At 42.5% G+C, this 24,120-nt stretch overlaps 4 protein-coding genes across 4 annotated transcripts; 2 read left to right on the top strand and 2 right to left on the bottom strand.

Moving 5' to 3' along the window:
- Positions 1-11,435: 11,435 nt before the first annotated feature.
- A1O5_08328 (alpha-glucosidase) lies at positions 11,436-14,021 on the bottom strand (the record flags this gene model as incomplete). Its single annotated transcript, XM_007748911.1, has 1 exon — positions 11,436-14,021. One exon carries the CDS (start codon positions 14,019-14,021, stop codon positions 11,436-11,438), a length of 2,586 nt encoding a protein of 861 aa, XP_007747101.1.
- A 735-nt stretch (positions 14,022-14,756) lies between these two features.
- A1O5_08327 (uncharacterized protein) lies at positions 14,757-16,759 on the top strand (the record flags this gene model as incomplete). The annotated part of the gene is made up of 8 exons (XM_007748910.1): positions 14,757-15,243; positions 15,295-15,455; positions 15,517-15,641; positions 15,697-16,078; positions 16,134-16,155; positions 16,204-16,259; positions 16,315-16,421; positions 16,501-16,759. The coding sequence occupies 8 exons, from the start codon at positions 14,757-14,759 to the stop codon at positions 16,757-16,759; spliced, it is 1,599 nt and encodes a 532-aa protein (XP_007747100.1).
- A 508-nt stretch (positions 16,760-17,267) lies between these two features.
- A1O5_08326 (uncharacterized protein) lies at positions 17,268-19,472 on the top strand (the record flags this gene model as incomplete). The annotated part of the gene is made up of 3 exons (XM_007748909.1): positions 17,268-17,321; positions 17,580-17,632; positions 17,717-19,472. 3 exons carry the CDS (start codon positions 17,268-17,270, stop codon positions 19,470-19,472), a joined length of 1,863 nt encoding a protein of 620 aa, XP_007747099.1.
- A 2,358-nt stretch (positions 19,473-21,830) lies between these two features.
- On the bottom strand, positions 21,831-23,818 carry A1O5_08325 (uncharacterized protein; the record flags this gene model as incomplete). Its single annotated transcript, XM_007748908.1, has 6 exons — positions 21,831-22,004; positions 22,083-22,455; positions 22,518-22,987; positions 23,051-23,242; positions 23,373-23,638; positions 23,698-23,818. The coding sequence occupies 6 exons, from the start codon at positions 23,816-23,818 to the stop codon at positions 21,831-21,833; spliced, it is 1,596 nt and encodes a 531-aa protein (XP_007747098.1).
- Between the last annotated feature and the right edge of the window lie 302 nt (positions 23,819-24,120).

Genomic DNA, 24,120 nt, shown 5'->3' with positions numbered 1-24,120 from the left:
ATTCGTCTTTCACTTAGTGCTTTCGATAGGCCGCGATGTCTCTAATAACGTAATCTATAGATAACTAATCGTTATAATCCGTATTAAGTAAAAGATATTTTAATTCTTTCTTATTAATTATATATTCTCCCGAGTAATAATTTCCGCCGCGAAGAGATTTCTTTACTTCGCGACTATACTCTTTAAATTTCTTTAAAGCGTCTCGAATTCGCTAAATTTCTAACGTATCTTTTTTAATCTTCACTCTTTCCATAATTCGAATTACTTCGAGGGTAGCGTAACACTAAAGAGATTACTTCGAACTAATATTAGTCGGTAATACTTCGATTAATCTTTAGAATACTCGTATAATAGCTTTAAATCCGTACTAAATTACTTTATCCGCTTATCGTTTCGTTAAAGTACCTTTACCGGTATTATATCTAACTCTCTTAGACTAGTCTATAATAATCTTCTATACTAGTCTTTCTATATTAAAAGGATTTCTTAATAGATTTTATTTATATAGTCTTATATTAAAGAGCGAAGATAACTCTTAAAACTCTCCACGGAGATATTTACTATTAGTAATGATTTCTTTAGCTTCCGTAAACGCTTATTTAGTGGACGAGAAGTGTATTCGCTTAGAAGCTCTCACTTCTATCTCTAAAGATATTCTTAGAACTAACGATATTAACCGCGGTCTCTTTCTAAGCTAAATTACTATTTTAATATATTCGTTTCGAATTTCTAATTACTTTTTAGTCGCTTCCTTAATTACGACTTCTCTTTCTTTAATTTTAGTGAGCTTTTCCATTATAGACTTATTCTTAAAGTAATTTAGAATATTTCGCTTCTAATATCTCTACTCTTCTTTCGACTATTTCTTAAATACGGTCGATAAAGACGAAGATTTTATCGCTTATTCTTAGAAGTTCTTTAATTAATTCTCGATCTCGTCTTTCGTTAATATCTTACTAGATCTCTTCTCTATAAATTTCTTAATAGGCGATTTTATAGTTAGTTTCTTTTCTATAATGAGATTCTATTCAACCTAATTAATTTAACTAATCGGTATCTCTAGGAGACTCTCGGTGAGAATTAAATTATATATATTTAGTAGCTCTATATTATTTAGTTAGTGTAACCCATTCTTTAACTAAAGATAATATTCTAAACGCGTAGCTATAACTTATGAATATCTATAATCATTTATGGCGTTTCTAAAATCGTCTAGGTTCGACTATACCGTAAAGATATCGATTCGTTGCGATGCTAGCTAAGAAAACTTTATACCCGTGAGACCGGCTAGCCGTTTTATTATTTAATGATTAATTCGACGTAATATATTCATAGGTGTCTCGTCCCGTAGCTTAGGCGTTATTCTTATACACTAGAGCTTCTCTAGTGTATACGCTATATTGTCTAACTACTATATTATAATACCTTCCTAAAATTCTTCGGTTATCTATTATCTAAACTTTCGGCTAACCGTATCCCTACCGCTCGTATCCTTTAGAAATAAAGTTACATTCTAACTTCTAGTATAATTAATATCTTTAATGAATCTTCTCTTAATTTCGTTATACTTATTTCGGTTATTAATCGCTTCTTTAATTAATACTTAAAATCTTTTAGTCTTCTTATTCTTAACTACTTTATTTTTAAATACTATCTTTAATTCTAGATCGCCTTTAATATAATTAGCGATTTCCAGTACGAACTTTTTACTTAACTATTGTATTCTTTCGACTATTTAGATAACTTATCTAACCCATTCGGTTACGTCGATTCCTTCTTTACGATATAATACTAGTATTTCCCGTAGTAGTTTTTAAATCGAGAAATAACGAGGATACGACATCTAAATATTTAATATTATAGCCGTACTAAGAGCAATACCTCTGAAACTATAAATAAGTTACGTTCTAACCATTATATTAGATCTTTATAAGAGAGCTTAGGTTACCCACGGGCTAATATTAATAGTGTCTTATCTCCGAATCGTTACTTACTACTACTAATTTAAGGGCGTTAGTGTGAACGGATCTAATAACGGAGTAATATACTAAGGCGTTTACGGAACTTACCATTACGGTGTTATTAGTGTGAAATTAGGCGTAAGCCCTTATACGCGACGAGATCTTCGCGGAGTGTCTTAATTACTTATATTGCTTAAAACTATTTATAAATAATTAAAGCTCGGTTTTCTTAATGAAAAATACACTAAATAAAGCTATAAAAATAATATAGCGTTATTTTTCGAGATTAATGAAGATATTCTTTAAATATTCGTTAGAAACGAAGAGAATTAAGTGATTACTTAACGAAATAGAGTAAAGACGAGAGAGAAGAGACAGTAAAAATAGTCGAGAGCTAACTTAGTCGTTTATTAACCTCACTACTCGTTAGGTGGCGAACTCCGTTATATACTAACGTTACTACTATATATTTACGTCGGTTTTAGTTTCTTCTTATTTATTCTTTTACTTATAAAGTGCTATCTACGAACTAAGTGAGGAATGCTTCGGTAGTCGCGGTGACGACGTCTTAATATTCATTCGCTCGACTCTTTACTCGCCTTTAGTGTTATTTATAGTCTAAGTGGCACTTTCTTCTCTTTAATTAATTAATCAGCTCGCTTATTCATAGTTCCCGTAAATAAATTACTCTATATCGCTACTGTTACTATATTCTATTATCGTATTCATTTATACTATGGATTTCGATTTACGCGTCGTAATATTTATACTTCGCCGTAACGTACGAACCGTAAGACTATCACTAAGTATCTTTTTAAGTTTACGCTAGCTCATTAGCCTCTTAGCGAAATTATTTTTAGATTTAATATATAACTAAATAAACTAATCTATATTAAAGGCTACTAAAACACTATAAGCTATTCTCTCTATAATTCTTATCTTCATTCTATTCACTACTTACCTATATATCTTAAGAATTATTCTAGAAGTAAATAAACGAGCGTAGATAGTTAATAATACTTACTTTATAGAAATTAAACTAAATAAATTAAAATATAAGAGAAACTATAATAGAGTTACCGGTGTTACTATACCGTTCTCTCTATCACAGTAGTACTAATCGTAAATATTAAATCTACTCTAAATAATAACTTAATTAATTAAAACTTTAGTAATAGACTTAATAAAAGATAAGCGAATATAAGAATAGTTATAGAGAGCTTACCTTTCTTTTTATCTTATATAAGTAAAGCCGTCTTTATTTACTTAGCGAGTCCTTTTTAAATTATTCTCTTTATTTACGTCTTAGTCCGCGGGACCCTCGGAAATCTCTTTCTCTACTAATTCTTCTAGGAGAAAGAGAAAGCTCGATAATAAAGTTAGTTCGAAGCCGTTCTTAATTATTCTCTTTAGCTTCGTCTAATATCTAGATTAGCGGAGTTATACGAGTAGCCGGAGCTCTTCGAGGTAGGCGCTTAGCTCGAGTTTTAACGACTTCACTACTTAATTCTCCGAAACTATTTCGATCATCGATATATTCACTTCGCTCTTCTTTAATCTCGTTTATAGAATCGCTACTATTATTCTCTTCGATGATTACTACTCTTATCACCGTATCACTTAACTTTACTAACTTAAATTAATCCGGGTTACGCGGATAGAAACGCTTTAGTCGATTAGTAATAAAGATTCTATAAAGCTTCGCACTATCTAATTTATATAAGATATAGTTATTATAGATCGAATTTATCTATAAAACTCGATACGAGCTTATTCATCGGAAGGAGAGCTTTTTAGAGCTTAATATATCTATTAAACTAAACGTATTATAAACTAGAACTAGTATTTCTTCTTTTAACTTCTTTATTCGGATTCGATAACGTTTATCGAAATACTTCTTATCTCGCTTACGTTACCGTCTTAAACGTTCTCGCGCCTCTTCTAGATTCTCTTTACGTCTCTTAAGTACGCGCGCTCGTATTTCCATAAGTTCTTTAGTAGTATAGGCCTCTTTCTATGGTATTAGTCTCTAAGTAGTAATATTTAGTTTAATGAGTAGTTTCGACCGATCGAGATACTCTAATTCGTATAAAGTAAAGCCCGTACTAACTTTAATAGTTGTTCGATCCGCTTATAATATAGTATATAAATGGTTTATTTAGTCTTTACGGTCCGGCCTCTTATACGTCTTCGTAAGAGCGTTCGTAGTAGCTCAATAACTCACTTTTACTTAGCTATTTATCTAAGAATAATACGTAGAAGTAACTACTCTTTTAATATTATATTTATTTATTAAAGTAATTATTAAGTTCTTATTTTTAAGCTCTCTATTAACGACTAGCTTTCTAAATATTCTATAACGATAGATTAGATCTTTCTAGAGGAATTTTATTACTAATATACTATTATTCTTAATTAGCCCGCGCGCTTCTATTCATTCGGAGAAGATACTTCTAGTCTTCACTAGATAAGCTTTTCTTCGTGATTTTAATATCGGCGTTACATTCATATAAATAGTCTCTTATCTTTTATTAACGTAAGTGAGCTTCATCTTCTCTTTAATTCTCCGCGAGTCTCGGAACTAATATTCTATATACGTCTTTTTATATTCTTTTACCATCGTATATATACCATCCTAATGGTATCGATCCGTAATACGTCGATAAGTGGCCTTAATTTCTTTATGCTCACTTCTATTATATAGTTCTTTTAAAATCCGTTACTTTATTTCTTTCTTATTCATCACTCACCGCGTAGATTTTATAATGTTAGGTCTTCGGAATAAGTAACCGTTTCGTATAAAGTATTTTAGTGCTTCTCGCTTCATTCTTTTAAAGTTATCGTTATTTATCTCGGTGGGTCGTCGAAAGATTTAAAGATAGTGCGTAATTTACTATGATTTCTTAGAATATTCTTTCTTTCGTAACGATATCTACTATTTCTTCTCTTCGGTAGTGCTTTACTAAGACATTCTAAGTTCTAACTAAATAGAGTAGACTCGTACGTATTGTATCTTAATAGTAGAGTCTATTATTAGTTTTAAAACTCAATGTTTTCCGTATAGAAGTAAGCCTTAGATTTTATTTAGAACTATCGGGCTAACTCGTATCGTAGAGAGTTACGCGGTCACTTATTTATCGATGTCTTCTTCTCTTTCTACTTTAGTAGCCTTACTTATAGTTTCCGGCCGTCTAAATAAAGCGTCTACTACTATATTCTTAATTCTAGGGATATATCTAACTTCGAAATTAAATAGCCGAATCTAAGTAAGTCACTGCGTTACTAAGGTACTAAGTAAATCGATTATCGAGCGATTTAATTAAGTAGCGAGAGTTACTACATTAGTTTTAACTAAAAAGATTACACCGTATAGCTAGAACTTAAACTTCTTTAATATCTTTAGTAAAGCACGGTATTCTCTTTTTTTTATATTATATCTAGTCTCTACTTTTATTTATAAACTACTCTTATAACGTATAGAATATTTACGTTTTCGAGAATTACGTTTATACTATATTAGTACTACTCTCTAACTTAGTAAATTAGTATCGAAAGTAAGAATAATTAATCCTACGTTATTTTTATAATTAATATTTACTAGTGTAGGCGCGGTAGTTAGCGCAATCTTTAATACGTTTATAGTATTATCTTCTACTTATATTTATTATTATTTAGTATCTTTCTTTAATAAACGATAAAAAATAGTAATCTTATATATAAAATCTTTAATTTAGATTCGATAATAGATATAAATACTTAAAAATCTCTTTAACTTCGTAATATTTCGTAATACTAGCTATTTCATAATCTTTTCGATCTTCGCAGTATTAGGATGTCTTTCTTCGCGATCGTAGATATATTTAATTACTTTAATGTCTACTATATAGAATTATGACTTTTCTTCTAAAACCGTTGCTTCTACTCTCTTAACGTCGTATAATACTTAATCGAGGTTCTAGATATGTTTTAATATAAACTTTCTTAATCTAGGTACTACTTATTTAGCTCTATAGTCTATCTTTAGTTCTTTCACCGCGATATCGTTAATAAAAGATCTCGTCGTCTCCGGGATTTACGCCGCTAAAACCTTATTCGATATTCTTATAAACTGGGCTACTAAATTCGTGGCCCCTTACGGTAAGATAGTTTATTGTATTAACCTCAATGAAGTCTAAAAAGTAGTTATATTTCTGTATTCGATAGCTAATTTCACTTAATTATAATTAGAGAACTAATTTATTAGTGATAGAATATATATTTTAGTAAATTCTTTAAAGAAATCGTCCGACGAAGGCGGTAAATTCGTATCTCGAATAGTTACTCTATTAATATTCATAGCTATATTTATAATTCTATACTTCCTAGCCTTTTTTTTAGCTACGAGAAAGAAAGAATTTCGATAGAGACTATAATACGACTTAAAGATCCCTTTTTAAATTCGATCTTTCACTAACGTAATTATCTTCTTCTTTAGGGCCTTAGAAATATGAAAACTCTTAGTTTACTATACTTTATATAAAATAGTTCGAATAATCTAAGATAGTACTACTTTCTAAATAATTTTTCTAATCTCTAAGAACTTCTAGAAAAGTACTTCTTCTCTATTAAATAATACTTTCACTAATATATTCTTTTCTAATTTCTAAAGAACGTCTTCGATTAAAAGCTACTTTAGTCGCGTTGGCGTTAAGCGTAATTCTCTTTAAAAGGTTATAAACCGCGGTATAATTCACTAACTATAGCGATACGACATCGAATAGAGCTCTATAGCTCTTTCTTTAGCTATTGTTCTCTTTCTCTAGTCGATTAATCTACTTAGCGTACTTCCGTCCGTTTAAGATGTATTCATCGAAAGAATCTTATTAGTCTTACGCTTATAGAGCGTATTTACGCGAGCTCTTAAGCCTTAGACTACTTTAATTTTTTTATATCTTATCTTATTCCTTATATTATTAATTAAGCTAATAAAATCTCTTCGCCTTAAGAGCCTAATTAGCTATCGGCTATTCTTCTTATCTCGAAGTTCCGACGAGATAATAACTCAACGAACTCTAGCCGTAGTTTCGTTTATTAAACCTTCTCCGTCGTATTAATAAATTAGATTTAATATATAATTTAATAAATCTCTACTCATTATATTTCTTTCCATTAATACCGAACTTTTATCTTCGTCTTCGTTCTTCTAGTCTTCGCCTTCGTTCTTCTAGTAGAGCTCTCTTTTCCTTATCGTTATAGAGGTTAGACCTTTTAAGGAGGCGAATAAAGGTCTTTTATATTTCTATTCGTTAACTAGTTTAACCCGCCATATAATAATTTCACTATTTCCGCGGTTTTCTTATTTCCATCGACTTTCTCTTCTCTTATCTTAATCTAAACGACACCTCTATTCGTCTATAAACGAAGAGTGATTATATAATTCTTATCGTTATCTCGTATTATCTATATTCGCGCTATAATCTAGAATAAAGTTCCTAATATTAATCGATAACTAAGATCTATAACCCGTACAATATAAATAGAAGTCTTAATGTTTATACCGGTAATAGTTAACGTTAACAGATTAATTAACCTAATGAACCGCTACCTACGTCTCTCATCGTAGCTAATAGAGTCAGTAACGCTTTAAGTAAATCGAATCGTATTTTTTATTTCGATTTTCATTATAAGATCCTTTAAGATTAAATTTATCTCCGCTTCGCTATTAACTAATACTCGTTTATATTTATGACGAAGCTTAATATCTAGGAACGAACATTTAGTAAAAGCTAACTTAGTAATCTAAGAATAACTACTCTCACCATCCAGCCGTATCTTAAAGATCCGCGCCTTACGGTGTAGAAGCTTCTAACGATCTTTATTATACTCCTAGGTTTTTCTTAAGAATAGCTTCTATCGTACTTCTTTCGACTTAGCCAATATATTTTAAATGGTAGTTCCGACTATTTCCTATTTTAAAATCTTATTAACTAAGCTTATCGTTTCTTTCGTAGATATTCGCCTAAGTGCCTTTTAAAGCTTTTTACGGAGCACGAGCTACTCTTATTTCTATATATACGTTCTTCTTTTCTAACGTTGTGTAATCGAACTTAATTCCGTATCTCTCATTATTATATCTTAACTTTCCGAAACTTCTTAGATAACGTTATTATAGATAATTTCTAGTTTTATAAAACGTATCCGTCTTATCGAATTTTTCCTTAATTATTCCGTAGCTTAATTAGTAGCTTTAAGAATCTCTTCTATATATTATTCTAATCGAGCTTACTTCGTAATCGGATAGTTCTTTTCTTTCTCTAATCGTTTTAGAATGATCTTATAGTCTACTATACTATATTTAGCTTTAGACTCTCGCGCTTTACTCTTATTAAACGTTCGGATAGTCGTAATTATAGCCTCTCTAATTTCCTCTTTCAAAGAATTATTAATTACGGTTAAGTCTCTATATAGATCTATCCTAAGATAAGAGACGCGTAAACTCTTTATTAGCTCTTCTAGATTATAAAAGATATCTCTAAGATAGTCTAATCTAGTCTTTAATTATAAGAAACGAATTTCTTTAATATCTTTTCCCGGTACTTTAGACTTCATTATAATATGATTTCTCGAGTTAAAATAAATCTATCTAGTTTATAGATATTTCTCTAGATACGAATAGCGAGGCTATATATACTTAACCTCGCCATAAAAGTAATAAACTATATTACGTCGATCTCCTCTATAGCTAAGTCTCTCGGTCGCGGACACCCTCGATCTTAGCTCTGAATTTAGATTTAATATATAACTAAATAAATCTAAATTTACTGTCGTTACGTTCACTGAGGCACTAATTATCTTTATTACTACTTATATTTATTTCTTTAAGTCTCTTATTTCTAGTATTATCGCACTTTAGAAACGATTAGATAGTTCATTAATATATTTCGCTAATAATAGCTTAGTAGAGAGAAGCACTATTCCTTATCTAACCTAAGAAGTCCGAGAAGATACTTTATTAGCCGTTTTCTTAGTTTTCTTATTCTTTTTCTTACCTTTTATACTTCTCTTTTTCTATCTTAATATCGAGAACTTTTCTTTACGTTCTTTCACTAAATCATTTAAAGCCTAATCTTCTAAAGAGTTTATAAAACGGTTAGTATTGTAGTGAGCTTACGAGCGATTCACAGCCTTTTTATAAATCTTATCGTACTTAATTATTTTAGTATCTCTATAATCGATACCTAGATCTAAGATAATTTTATTACGATCTCGCTTCGATAACTCTTTTAGTAACTATCTATTTAATTAAATAGAGATTACTTTCTCTTCTTTAAGTAAGGTATCGCTAATTCTTTTAAATTCGCGTAGATAAATACGTATATCTTCCTTACTTTCTCGCTTTTTATCCTTAAGCGATTATAAATAGAAAAAGATTAATATTAGCTAATCTTTATCTTCGTTCTTTCACTTCTTCAATATCTCCCGCTTAATATCTTTCTAATCTCGTAGTTTATATTTAGATAGATTACGAATAATTACTATATAGAAACGATTATAAAAACGAATAATCGCTTTAGTACGATCTTCTTCTAACTATCGATTATATAGAGATAAATACTCAAAATCCTTTAAGAATATCGTAGTATTTACGCCTTCAAAGAATAAGTATTCGGAATTTTTCTTACTTTCTTACGGTATCTTTAATATAATTAGCTTATTTTCATTCTACGCTATTATCGTCGGATCCGGTGTCGTCATTATCTATATTAGTTTCAACGAAGACGGCTATAAAGAATCTTTAGAAGAAAATAAGAATATAGCGAAAGACGCTAAAGAAGTACTCGTAGCTAGTCCCCGAAACCTCGGTATTCTAGATTGCTCCGATATCATCGCTTCTATACTTCGAAAGAATTAGTCTAGAAGCTCGCGTATACCTCCGATTCCTTTAAGTAATAGCTAAATTAATAAGTAAACTAGCTACGCTCCTAGTAAGGCGCCTTCTTCTCGGAACTTAATTTAATAGTCGAATAGATCTCGCTCTTTAATACTTAGTTCGTAATCTTCCCGATCTATAAGTAATCTTCGTATACGAGAGGACCGACCTTCCTAATTAGCTCCAATATTACGCGAGTAACCTCTATAGCGCCGACTAAGTTCGCACCTCGAACACTAATTAACTAGAAGAACTATATTCGACGTAGTAATAGCTAACCGTCGATAATATCTTCTTTATCTATCTAACCGTAATAGTCTAGAATCACTATTATAGCTTTATATCGAATTCTCTATTAAAATATTCCTCTATCTTAAAACTTATTCGTATTCCGTGTCTCTCTACTTCTTTTCTTCGTTATTCCGCGTATCTCTCTTCTTACTTCTTATGTCTTAGTTCTTCGATAAGTATACTTTTTCGACGGCTCGTCTAGAAGAACTCCTAGACCTTAGAGAGATAATCTTCTTTCTCTCCGAGTTTCGCGTTAGACTTTATACGCTATAATACTATAGCGTCTTATTCTACTAATCGAGTATCTTCTCTTCGAAAATACCTTCACTATAGTATTCTATTCGCGACTAATTAATTTACTTCTTAAAAGAGTTATTCATCTTAAATTCTCCTTAATATTTCGGTTCTAAACTCTTTCGTAGAAAAGATTTTCTAAATAATTAGTGAACTCTACCCCTATAAGTAGTCTCACCGTCTTTTAGAGTTAAATCGATGTCTACGTAAATTTTAGTCGTTAATCTCGAACTTCTATTCAGTCGTATTCTTCACTCTTTAGTATTAACTCCAGTAATTCTTAATGTAGTATCTTATTAAGATATTATCGTAAAGAGCTTAAATCTTCGATAAATAGATCATCTTTCCGCGGTCGCTAACTATAATAGAGCACTTTAGGGTTTAGCGTGCACATGCAACAACGCACAGAGGCCTGTCCAGCAGATCGGGAATCGAGAACGCGTTTCTAGTTGATACTGACAACAACACCACCAACACCACCCAGAGAGGCAGCGGCTAGGACTACGAACACCTAGCACAGCGGCAGCATCGAGGAACAGGACAGGACTGATAAAACACTCTCAGAATTTAGGTAGACGGCACCAAAAGCCATGGAATTTATAATACTCTGCTCAATCTGTAAAAATGAATGGCACACTGCCAGCACTGTAAACTGTTCCGCACCTCCTCTCTGCCAGCCCATTTAGGTTTGACATGTGACTAGACAACTTTTTCACCTTGCCACCGCTCTACCAGCCCAGCACAGCCCATCACAGCACAGCCACCTTGCCTTGTTACACTATGTATGTGCATATCCATATCTCCAAACTGCTCTCTGTGTACATAGACCCCGCTTTGGGCCTTCTCTGCGAAATAACCTTTTGGCGACGGGGTTTTGGAGGGGGACTCGAAGAAGCTACAGAGATCGAAGGGGACCAAGAGTAGCTTTCGAATCTCTCTTTCCTGTATGGGCTCTAAAGGTCTATTTATCATGCCACCGCCTACTGATGATATCCATTGCACACAATTTCCCCATCTTGACCTCTTGGACCGCGAACTTGCATTGTGTAGCGCACCCTCTTGCAATCTTGCGACTCAACCGGCTCCATTGTGGCTCCACTAGCCGACTCGATATATCTCTCGTCTCCACGTGGCAAGATGAACACCACCTCCTTCCACGGAGGGATGAAGAGGTTGTCTGCACCAACAGCAAGGGCAACTGTCACCTTTTCTTCGGTTGAGCTGTACGACACTGTGAAGGATGAGATATTCGGATGGAGCGAGAGGCCGTCGTCCTCGTACCAGGTTGTGGTGAAGGTTCTCCCGTGCGAGCTGCCCTTGGGAGGGAAGATCTCGACGCCCCGGTAGTCGTCCTCGGGGAGAGCTTTGCATTCTGCCTTGGTATCCCCAGGCATCCGTGTCTGCACATTCTTTCCTACGGGAATTGCTCCACCAATTTTGGCGAAGATCGGGATGCTCTCCCGCCATGGGGATGATACGGACACCCACTGGCCAGATGCACGGTATTCATAGGGCGCATTGAGGTTGACATAGCCATAGTCGAATCTTTCTTCAGCGCGGCGAGGAAGGTACATTCTGGCCATATCAACTCCAGGCTGATACACACCACCAACCAGCAACGTGTCTCCAAACCAATATTGCTCTTCACCGGACTTCAGTGGCTTCGTCCACACCTCCGGATCAGACTCATAGCCCCAGCCAACCCATCTCTGGGGCGGACTTGCTGTCAAGTGGCTCTCCAGACCAAGTGAGTAGATGTAGGGCATGATCTCGTATCTTCTCTTGATTGCCTTTCTGATCATGGGCGTGATCTCCGGATACATCCACGGCTCAATAACTTCCCCAGCTTGGTTGTCTTGAGGAGATGTCTTGAAGCAGTTGATGGCGAAGCGGATCTGGTGGCAACCAAGTTGGACCCAACGAAGCAAAAGTTCAGGAGAAGGCTGAGGCCCTTCGAATCCACCAATGTCATGGCCGTAGCAGTGCATCAAGCTGACGCCGGCGGTCAGAGATATCGCATTCGCTGCTTTCATGCTCCCCCAGCTTGTCATATTGTCACCACTCCACGAACTGCACGCATACCGCAGAGTTCCAATGCTCGCGCTTCGCGTCAAAACAAAAGGACGAACGCCGGGTTCTGCTCTGAGGAGACCTTCATATGAAGCTTTGGCCATCAGTTCAGTGTGGAGGGCACGCCCCCAGAGTCCGACTTTGTCTGATCCCGGGTTTTTGCTTCTGGGAAATGTTTCCAGTGCCAGGGTCCAATCGTCATTCGGCAACGTGTACTCATTGTTGTCATTCCACATGGCATCAATGCCTTGTTCTTTCAACTTCTCGACTCCGCGAGCCCACCATTCATATGCTGCTGCTGAAGTAAAATCAATGTGGCTGCCGGTGCCGCTTTCGCCTCCCCCAGCGCTCCACAGACGCATTTCAGCAGTCTTTCCACTTCTGTGGTCCGTGAACAGACCTCTGTTCTTCGCCAGATACTGGTATTCCGGATGCGATGCGAGGACAAAGGGCTTGATATTGGTCAGCAGCCTAATGCCGAGGGCATGGTATTGCGCGATCCATTTTTCTGGCTCCGGGAACCGGTGCTTATTCCATGTGAATACGTTCCTCACCCTGGGTTCTGTCTCGGCGATGGAGTAACCCGAACTCATTTGGTGTGCGGAGCAGGGAATGTCATGCTCCTTGAGCTTTTCGGCGAAGTCGAGCAACGTCTGGTAAGCGGGAGGATCGTCCATCATCGTATATCGGTACCCGCCGCTGAGGTAGCCGTACGCCCAGCGAGGCGCGAGGAGTGGAAAGCCGGCCAGTTCTGCATAGCTTCGAACCACATCCTTCAAAGTGCGTCCTATTATCAGGTACTCCTCCAGCCCGCCGTAGTCTTGCCTGTAGACCTTGAAGTGTCCCCAGAGACCATCGATCTCTGAGCCAACTGACCACGATCCCCGGCTATGACTTGTGGAGACCATGGCAACGCAGCCATTTGGAGTGGCCTTGATTAGCAGCGGCATATGCTTGTACATGGGATCCGTGGCATAAGCCTCATAACCAAAGCAATCGGTGGCAGACACCTGGAAGTACCGGGCCGTGAGATCCATCGGGGCAGATTTCTCTCCAAGTCCCACATGAAGCGCTTTCCGGTCATGCTGGACATAGTGCGTGACGCCCTGGCCATCGACGACATAGGAACGAAAAGCGAGGTCAGAATGCAGAATCTCTTTTGACTCCAGCCAGCCCAAGGATACAATGGGCGCGTGGCTCCAATCAACCGACGCTCTGACATCGTCCAGCTCAAAGGAACAACTTGACTCGCTCAGCCGGGTCGAGTTGATAGTGGCATGGTCTAAATTTCTCTCCTGCTGCGGGATTGACGGGTATGGTGGTAGAGGGTGCGAGTCAGAACTAAAAGTCGTCCGGAATACGTTGGGTCTGACGGCCTCGAATGTAAAACTAAACGGGGTTTCTAGGTCGTCTGACTGGAGCTGGATCGCTGCTGGTCTCCTCAACTTCGAGTCGACCAGCTTATACGACTTTGGAATGGTTTCCAGTTGCGGCATTTTGACAGTCCAGGAGAAGAAACAAGACAGGGAGAGAAAAAGGAAGACGTTGACAACAGCCACAAAGCCAACGAGAGCACTGTGTGAGGGCGATACTTGAACCTTGAGAGTGTTTGCAATTTCCAAAGAAATCAGCTCCCTGGTGTTGTCTGCAAGTTGCGTGCCACCCTGGAGCTGTCGGAGCGAGGAAGCGAAGGCTGGACACAGGCGATTGCGGGCTTCGAGGACGATGCAAGGATCGGACTTCGGCTGCCAAGTGCGATCCCTGCGAACTGGCTATACAAAACTGCCAATCATGCGGCCTGCTGCTCCCGCTAGCCTCGCTGTTGGCGCACCGACGCCGACGGTCTTTGCCCTGCTTTGGCCTCTGTCCCCCCGCGTCGGTGGCGTCGCAGATCACCCTTATGCTCCGACGAGTTAGAGTCTGCTGCTAGGAAAATTGCCAGGGCGGATTCTGGAAGGAAACTTGGGGCTCCCCATACGGAGTTGGTTCGCTTCCCCGGGGCATTTGAGGGCATGGAGCGAATATTCCCCTGGTCGAGTTCGGCTGATGGGCCCGAATGCTCTTGACGATGCAACGTTTCGTCTGATGAGTATTTATCCTGGCCAAATCTCCGCTGCGACCAGCCAAAGCCCATCCAACATCTCTCTTTTGGATCCGCAACCCCCAAAAAAGTAAATATCACCTTCATTTGACCACTCGGTGCTCCTCGAGGCCAAAGCATACCCGACAAGATGGAAGACATCGGCGTCAAAGCACCCACCGACCACGTCGAAAGCAAGGTTAACGTCGGCGACTTGAAGAACGACAGAGCCAACAAAATTCTTAGCGAAGCAGCAGGGCAACGCATCGTCCTCACGCCAGAAAACAACTCGAGAGTTCTTAAAAAGATCGATCTATACATCCTCCCCGTGGTGCTTGGGATCTATTTCTTGCAGGCCTTGGACAAGGCTACATTGGCCTATTCCTCAGTGTTTGGTCTGGTGGAAGACACCAATCTCGTCGGACATGAATACTCCTGGCTCGGGGCCGTCGTCTACCTTGCGCAGCTGGTGGCGCAGCCATTGATTGCCTATGCGCTGGTCAAGTTGCCGCTGGGGAAATTCCTCGCCGTGATCGTCCTGCTTTGGGGTGTTTCCCTGTCAGTCATGCCGGCAGCGCACAACTTCACAGGCTTGCTAGTGTGCCGGTTGTTCCTTGGGCTGTTCGAGGCTGGCGTCGGTATGTGTTGGTTGCATCCATGTCAACTCACTTGCTTACTGTTGCGTGCAGCTCCTGCTTTCATCGCCCTCACCCAGATGTGGTGGCGTCGACGAGAGCAGCCCGTCAGGCTCGGAGCCTGGTATGCGATGAACGGCATCACCAACATTGTTGGCTCCCTGTTGACATATGGAATTGGCCACATACACTCCAGTTCACTTAGACCCTATCAGGTATGTCTATGCGTGCCAGAACGTGAATAAGAGACTTGTTTGGTTTCTGACAAGACGGCAGATCATCTTCTTATTCTTTGGCTTGATCACCGTGGTTTTCTCGGTCGTGGTTTGGTTTTTCCTCCCAGATTCTCCCATCACTGCGCATTTCCTGAAAGGCGAAGACAAGCTGGTTGCCATCGAGAGGTGAGATTACCCCCCACACGATGATTTTAAGCAGCCTCGAGCTAATTTACGCCAGACTGAGGGCAAACAACCAGGGTGTCGATGGTACCGAGTGGAAATGGGCTCACGTCAAGGAAGCGACCCTCGACATCAAGACTTGGCTCTGGGCGGCCATGATGTTTACCATTTCTGTACCGAGCGGTGGCATTTCGACCTTTGGCCCGCTGATTGTGAAGAATTTCGGGTTTGACCCGTTTGAAACGATCCTTCTAAACATGCCGTTTGGTGCCGTCCAGCTGATCGCCACGATGGGTGGTGCGTGGGCCGCTACGGCCCTGAAGCTGAAATCTCCCGTGTTGGCATTCCTCAGTCTCCCGCCGATTGCGGGCTGTGTCATGCTCTTACATCTCCCGCGAGATGCGTCGGCCAAGGCGCCGCTGTTGGTGGCGTATTATCTGGTGAGTCTTTTTCCCACGTCCGCTGGCCGATGGCTATCGGCTGACAAAACTCCAGATATCAGTCTATCCCGGCATCAGTAAGGATATTTTTGTCCTCCTCAACCTGAAAGTACTAACAAATTCAGCGCCGTTGATCTACTCGTGGTCTGCCGCAAACACCGCTGGAGAGACAAAGAAGAAGGTATTTTGACCAGCACAGTCCTTTTTTTATAGGTTGGAGCTGACGTCGAGGACAGGTCACGACCGGCGCACTCTTCATCGCACAATGCGCCGGCAACGTGCTCGGTCCAAATCTATATACCACGGGAGAAGCACCCCTCTACCACAGAGGATTGTTGTCCAAGTACGTGAACGACCCACCCGGGTTACGTGGATATGTGACTTTCTTCCAGTGTGCTGACTTAGCCTCCCCAATAAAACAGTCTCGCCCTCTTTGTGGTGCTCATCGGCCTCTACGCCGCCCAGGTCTTCTATCTGATTATCCTCAACAAAAAGCATGGAAGAACCCGGGAGAACATGGGCAAGCGCGCGGTCTTGGTCGACAAATCTATGAACCGAGTCCAGGCCGCAGCAACGACGACGGATGGCGCTGCTGAAGACCAGGACGAGGACATGACGGGCCACCACGCATTTGACGACAAGACCGACTGGGAGAACGAGGATTTCATCTTTGTGTACTAGTAACAACTGGTAAACAAGCCTCGCTTGGGTTTTATTTTTCTTTGCTTATGGAGAAAGTAACTACCTAGCGTTCTGATATTTCCCAGAATGGCCAAACTCGTCCATGTCTTCTTTCGCACGAGGAGGACACTCGAGAGGAGAAATATCCCCTTCATCGTAAATAATTCCATGGAAACCCCAATTGCACCAGTTCGGTCTGACTTCGGGTACCCTGGGCTGCTCAAGCTGCATTTAAGCATTGCCGAGTTACCTAGGTAGCTTGGCTGTTGAGCATAGAGAGCTGGCTGAAGGCATCGGCTATTCATCCCTACTACGGGGAGAGGCTGGTTGAACCAGGGGGCGCATAATCCCCACTCTCTCGGTGCCAGTGTACCGAGGAGCAGAATTCTAGCTAGACCTCAACTCAACTCATTTCTTTCTTTCGCTCGCATAACCCTTCAAGCTGGCAACTTCTCTATCTCCTAGCAGAAGAAGAAGAAATGTTTCAACCATTCTGCGTCGAGGGAATATGGAGGAAGCAGCTATTACCTCTGTGGCCACCACCGGCAAGAAGAGAATCCCAGTAGGCTGTTCCAGCAATTTCATGGCCCTGATGACTTGTGCGCTCTCTGCTAAGATGCGGACGGGATGGAACGTTGATGGCTAACTTGTGTTCTGCTCTCTCAGAAAGCATGCGGCTCCTGTCGGGCTAGTAAGGTGAAATGCGGAGGACAGAGGCCATGCTCTCGGTATGTAAGAGCCAGGAAGAAAAGAAACGTCCTCTCCCCCGTTTCTTCCCTGTTCTCTCGTCTTGTTTACAAGTGCCGCCCACAGGTGCCAGAATCTGAAGAAGGTCTGCGTGTACGTCGAGAAACCTCCGGACCCTCATGAACAGTGAGTACTATTCTCCCTGCTCTTCTCCCCAATAATGTTTGAAGTGATTTTCTTTTTCGGGTTCTAATCGATCGTGTTCAAAAGGAAGATCGAGGCCCTCGAAAAAGAGGTACAATTGCTAAAGCAGAGATTGGACTCCCAGAAGCAGAACGACCTCTATGCAACATTCAGCACTGTGGATGCGACAGCTTCAACAGCTTCTGCTTTCGGCTCGCCCGAGCAAGTGGCAAGTCTGGTCCGGACAGGTTCTGACATGCAGTCGAATCCAGGCGATCCGCGGCGCAAGCGCACAAGATCTCAACTTGAAGTCGAGGTTGCCTCTGTGCCCAACTTTGCCGCCAAAGGTCTTATCACCTTTGATCAGGCCGAGTTGTTCTTCAACGCTTTCTTCCAGGGCTGCGATCGCTATGTCCCCATATTTGATCCTCTCAATGACACCTTCGAGTCGATCAGTTCTCGAAGCGCGCTCCTCTTCGACGCCATCATCACCATTGGATGCGGCGTACTCAGCGATGCGGATTCCCAGATCTGTCACCTGCTTAATTTCCACCTGAAGAAAATGCTGAACCTTGTCATTGTCAGTCCGGAGCACGCCTCTCTAGAGACTGTGCAGGCTCTCCTAGTCACGGCTTGCTATACTTCGGAGCGATCCTTGCTGTTAGCGTTTGCGACGAGGATGGCTCTGGATCTCGGCCTTCCGGACGCCTACGAGGACTTGACCAGGAAAATCGTCAGCAGAGGGTCGTTGTCCCAGAATCGAGATTCGCAGAAATATGACGAGGCCGACGCTGTATTGATGAGACGCGCTCGGGCATGGTTTCAGCTGATGGTTCTCGAGCAGATCCTTCGGGTCGACGCTGGTAATTTGCGGAGTTTCCATTCGCGAGGCGATCCGCGGCGTTGCCGGATCCTTCTGAACAAGCCGTTCACCACAATCCTGGACCTCCGTCTGTTGTCGCAAGTCGAGCTTAATTCGCTCAGAGGGAGGACGCACGACTCAATAGCAGGGACGGAGCAATTTGACGAAGAAGCAGTTTTGGACATCCTCCGGGATGTCCAAGTTGATATCGATGTCTGGTACAGCGACTGGAAGAACATCATGCAGGGTTCGTCGAGTGTCGAGACGCCAGTGCTTCTACTCAACCTTGAAGTGCAGAAGTATTGGTCTCAGACGGTGGCGTTGTGTCGAGCGCTACGTGCTCTAGGGAATGAAAATATCGCCGCCATGTCCTCAACGCAGCGGGATATCCTCCACATGGCCAAGGACGCGCTCAAAGGACACCTCCGAATCATCCTCGACCAGCCTCAGCATTATCTGTCCAAATTTTGCTATGCGATGGATTTCGTCTGGGCCAAATGCGCGTTCTGCTTCTTGCTGCTGCTGAAACTGACCCGTCTGTTGCCTGAAGAAGACGACCACTCGAAGCGCCAGCTGCTCGACGACGGGTACATGCTTCTGAACGAACTGAACAAGGCCGGTGGTGGATGGACCAGTGGCGGTCGCAGCAACACCAGCAGGTTGTATCTGCAGGTTCTTCAGCAGAGCATTCAAAAGTATGGCCGCGCGCTTCAAAACGACGGCTCGGGTCCTGCCCACAGCGACATCAACCAAGCCGACATTGGACAGGATCCTCGGTCACCACTCAATTTCTTCTGGACGACAGGTGGCTCCGCCGCGACGAACGAGATCGAGACCTTTGTTCCAGAGCAATTCGTCTTCGAGTGGGATTTCCCGGGCTTGACGCTGTTCTCCTCTCCAGCAATGGGCGATACCTTTTTCGACGAGTTTCTCATAGGCAACGGGGCCAGTGATCCGTTGTTCTTCGGAATGCTTAGCTAGCTCTCACCCCCCTTGCAGGTCCCTTGCCATCTCTAACTGTGGCTCATCCACTGCATCACCAGGGTGGACAAGCACTTCAGATGTTGATGAAAGGCAGCAACGATCCAGATATTGAATCACGGTCTGCAGGCGACTTTCTCTTGACCCGGGAGATAGACAGCAAACACGAAGTGGTTCCTCGAGGAGACACACCAAACTCTGCGTGGATTCCATCCGCCACAACCTCACCGCATCTCAAGTTTTAAAAGACTGCGCCCTCGATCCTGAGCATGCAAAAGCCAACGCTAGATCGGAGGAGTCTCATGATACTGCGCGAGTACATGATGTTCAGACCAGCCCCTTCGGAATCTTCATGGGTGGAACGGGGAGGACCAGGGGCTCGCGAAGACTCCCGCAATGCGCTTTGCTAATGGCCTTTAACGAGTTCGGATCGTTCCGAACAGGACCCCCCTCGCTCCCTTGCAAGAGGCCGAGACCGCCTATTGCAGCGATCTCAGAATCCAAAGCTTATGGTGTATGGCTGGGAAATGCTCGTACAACAGACTAGTGCACCAAAAAATTGCCGAATGGGGAGTTATACTACAAGCGCCGAGAAAGGCCTAGTGAGGAGCTGGTGTGAGATTCAGGTGATGAAGCTTCTTGGGTAGGGTTTCACTTTCTTTACCAGTCGACTTTCTTTCAAATACCTTTGAACACCTTACCCTCCAAGCCACCATCCTTCCTTCTGCTTGTACACCAGCCGCATAGCTGAGTAGCTGCATGAAGATCTTGCATTGATTCTCCTTCGAGCTCATGCCGCTCAGACATAGCTGCAGCCTGCGCCGTTTTCGATACGCATCATGAAGAAATTGTGCCATGTCTCGATCCCGTCGGGAGAGTCGAGATATCGAAACTACCCTATCAACTGAGCTAGCATTTTTCTTCCTGTTGGTTTTTATGGCATGATACCCTGTTGCGCCTGCTGATCGAGTGTAAGTTTAGGTTCTAACGACTCCGAGGACTTCATGATATAATATTCCGCATATCCTATCTAGTATTGATCGCCATACAAGGTCGTCGTTTTCTACCAAAATCCCAGTTTAGTCTACTAGCTCATTCTGAGAGTGTGAACCACTATGGATATTCGAACTCTACCGACCTGAGCAGCCTCGTTGAACCGAATTTGGCAGCACAATCCGAGACAAACCGGAAAGCCGAGCAAGCAATTCCGCTTCCACGCCCCATAGTTCCTATAAGAACCCTGTACCATTTCCGACCCAGTACTTGGCCCTTTTCATTGACTAGTGGTAAACCCCTGGATCTGTCGCAACACCAGCTTTGCCAATTGCATCGTACTTTATATCGTCTCCGATGGGACTTTACACCGCTAGCATGAGCAGAAGCGCTCGGCCGGCCGAATTTGCGGCAGAGTACTTCGCTGGGAGTGTGAAGGATGAAAAGACCGCCTGGTAGTCGGACTTTTGACCATGGGCTGGGTTGCAGAACAGTATCGAAAACTTTCCACTGAAATCGACACGGTCAAAAGACTGCGAAATGCCAGTTTACAATACACCTAGAAAAGACTAAACCGCAGTGCTCGAGGAAATCGGGTACGACAACAGAGCTATCCAAAATGAGAAGAATGTTCGGGAGGTGATTTCTGACACGGCTACGACAACATGGGCTAACGCCTAGCAGCACGCCGCCATGCTACAGCACCGAGAGAAGGTGGACCCCTGACGAAGACCCGCGATACCACACCGCGGCGGCTGTTCGAAAGTTGCCTAATGATTACTACCGCGGGTGGATGTACGACCTCCGTGTCGCGGACAGCAATTATGTGCCACGAGAGGGTCTGGCCATTGCCACGAAGTGGGTGGTCCCCTGGGATGCAAACCTTTGAAGGGCTCTGTTATAATATAACCCCAAGATGCTGCAGACCTTGTTGAAGCTTTGTCCAGTTACCAAAAATAACCAGGTGAAGGGAAATCTACGCAGAAACAGCATCGATCAGCTCAGGTGTTATTTCTCGGACCCTCATCAAACGAAAGCCGGTTCAATGGAGGAGTGGTTCTTCGAATTTTCAGAAAGGAGGGGGGGGATTTCTGCGTCGAGTTTTCAATCACGTATAAAGGATAAAGGTACCGACGACGGAACCACGGTAAACGAGGGTTCTGTACATGGCAGTGAAGATATCATGGGAGGCCCTTCTGGCTTGGTCATAACATCCAAGCAATTTAGGTACTCGAAAAAATCTTGGAGCCCGTTGTACTCGAAAACCTAGAACCCATTGATGGGGTTCCATCTGGTAGGGTAGGAGGATACTAGAGAAAGACAACCCTACGTACCTCTCGATAGCCTCATACCGCTCCACCAGGCTCATTGGCCTAAAATATTGATATCGAAAGTCGGGTGTTGGCCGAAGAGCTCGCCGATAACAAAGTCATCGCCAAAGCCGTCCAAGTCCGCGATATGATCCATGACCGGGTAGTGCAGTGTCTCTTCAAGACCGTCCCATAAGTCAATTTGACCGCGATCTGTGACATCCGAAGGCTAAGCGGAAGTTAGCCTCGCAAATGTTCGTTAAAAATCGCCCAGTGAAGAGGAGGGAAGGGGGCAAAGGCAGTATACCTGAGTGAGGACAGAGGCCGGAACTGCCATACCATTCCGATGTCGTCCATGACTCAAGACCTCGGAGGAAGCCGCATCCCGTTCATAGTGAGGCACCGATGCCCCTGTGAATTGAGCCAGTCGATTGCCTCGAGCGTCCTGGCGGCCTTCACCACGGCCGGCCTTCTGCATCACAAAGTCGCGAGCGATGACTCCGAGTTCCGCAAAAGAAGAACTTGGCATTGGGTTACTGGACTTGAGGTCAATACGGCGGAGAAACCCAGTCACGATCTCGAGGTACATCAGATTCAGCTTGGTCTCCGAATGCTCCGGATTATAGACGACAAGGTCAAAGAGGATGAAGTTAGCCACGAGAGGTGCCAGACCAATAATGCTACCCTCGTCAGTGCTCCAGGAGACGAACAAAAAGGAAAGAGATTGGCCCGAACGACTTACTTCATGGGGAGCGAAGCCTCTGGCGGAACGAATTGAAGAGTTTCAATGATCGCTCGCGCAGAATTCATCAACGTCAATTTGCTCTCAGCCACGGGCGCGCAACGGCGATCGGCGTAAACGTGGACGAGGAGCCTCGACAACGCGATTTGGAGAGAATAGTAGAGGAAATGTACCTGGAGGAGGGCATAGTTGTGATGTGGCTTGGTAAAGTTCCTCGATCGAATTACGACTCCTGGTCGAAACATTTCCGGCACTGAAGCTACCCAGTGTTGAAGTCGGCGTCGGATCTGGTCAATCTCGGTGGAATAGAACTCTTCGGCACGCGAAGGCATGCCGCATGCGAACAGTTGATTGTACGAGTAGGAAAGGATTTTGCAGAAGCCAACCTGAATTTGCAGCCAGTCAACACCGTCTGTGCTATCCATAATGGGTTCTGGAAGTGGACAACTAATGTCAGCATCATTAAACACCTAAGAAAGCAATAGTCAGCGATGCTAGAGGGAAAAAAGTCCGGCTTTAGTAAGGAAATATACCGAGGACTGCGTCGAGTGGAAGCTATATTCCTTTTCGAGACAGTATATGACCCAGAATGTCCGTTCTCGCTCGGGAGTATTCAGATGATTATGAGAAAGCTTGTTCAGCTGGAGCGCGATGGCGATGCGGGCAGCCTCCGTGACCAAGAGCTCTTCGATGGGCCAACTCGAGTGATTTAACGCGAACAATGCCTTTGAGTTCATTACGATGAGTATACAAAAGGCCAAGGCGAGGATCATTCCCAATTTCATACCATTGTGGTTAAAGCCTGCTCAACTTTCAGTCTCGATCGGTTCCAATGCACCACACATGCAAACTTACCTGAGCAGCCAGAAGAGATTTTTTGGCAAAGAGGATGGTTGGGAGTAATCTTAGAGCAAAGATGAAGATTTTCCAAGCCGGACCGCCCATTGGTTCGAACGATCCGCCCTCATGCAAAAGAGCTCCCAGGCTGAGGACAGAGTAATACAGCGCTGCCCACGCATGGTTGGTTTGGAGAATCTCCTCCAGCTGCGCACCGACGGCTATGGATTCAAATTTCGGCTGATCGAGAAATGGATAAACAGGATGTAGGTCATTGAAGAAAGCTAGTCAGGGAGGGTGAGAGTCTGTCTGCAAAGAACTGGCCGACTGAGTCATCACTCACATGCAATATACGTTGCCCTGCACCGTGGTGAATATGAATTGAGAACACGAGCATAGTCGGATCGGGTTTGCGGGAAGATACTCAACGGAGCAGTCTGACGAGCTCTGGCTTTCTTCTGCATCTCGACGACAATCTCCCGCGTTCGATCATGTCCCAGTCGATCGGCCAAGGCCGACAGGCTGTTGTCAGAAAAGAAAGCAAGGCCGCAGCTCGTGACTATACAGTCATCAGACTCAATTTTACCCTATCTCTTGAAGGTCCACAAATGTCATTCATACTATATGTATTACTCCGCTATGCCAAACGTCAATACCAGAGCCACAACATCACACTTTGCAGTGCACCAACCTGGAATGATACGCCTTGTGCAGCATCGGTCGGAGCGCTCTCGGTGCGGGCACAACCCTGTCGCAACAGGTCTTG

The sequence above is a fragment of the Cladophialophora psammophila genome, assembly GCF_000585535.1.
Source record: "Cladophialophora psammophila CBS 110553 chromosome Unknown aczJe-supercont1.13, whole genome shotgun sequence".
In the NCBI taxonomy this organism is placed as follows: domain Eukaryota; kingdom Fungi; phylum Ascomycota; class Eurotiomycetes; order Chaetothyriales; family Herpotrichiellaceae; genus Cladophialophora; species Cladophialophora psammophila.
The sequence above is the reverse complement of the archived record's forward strand: the minus strand, read 5'-3'. Positions and strand labels throughout refer to the sequence as shown.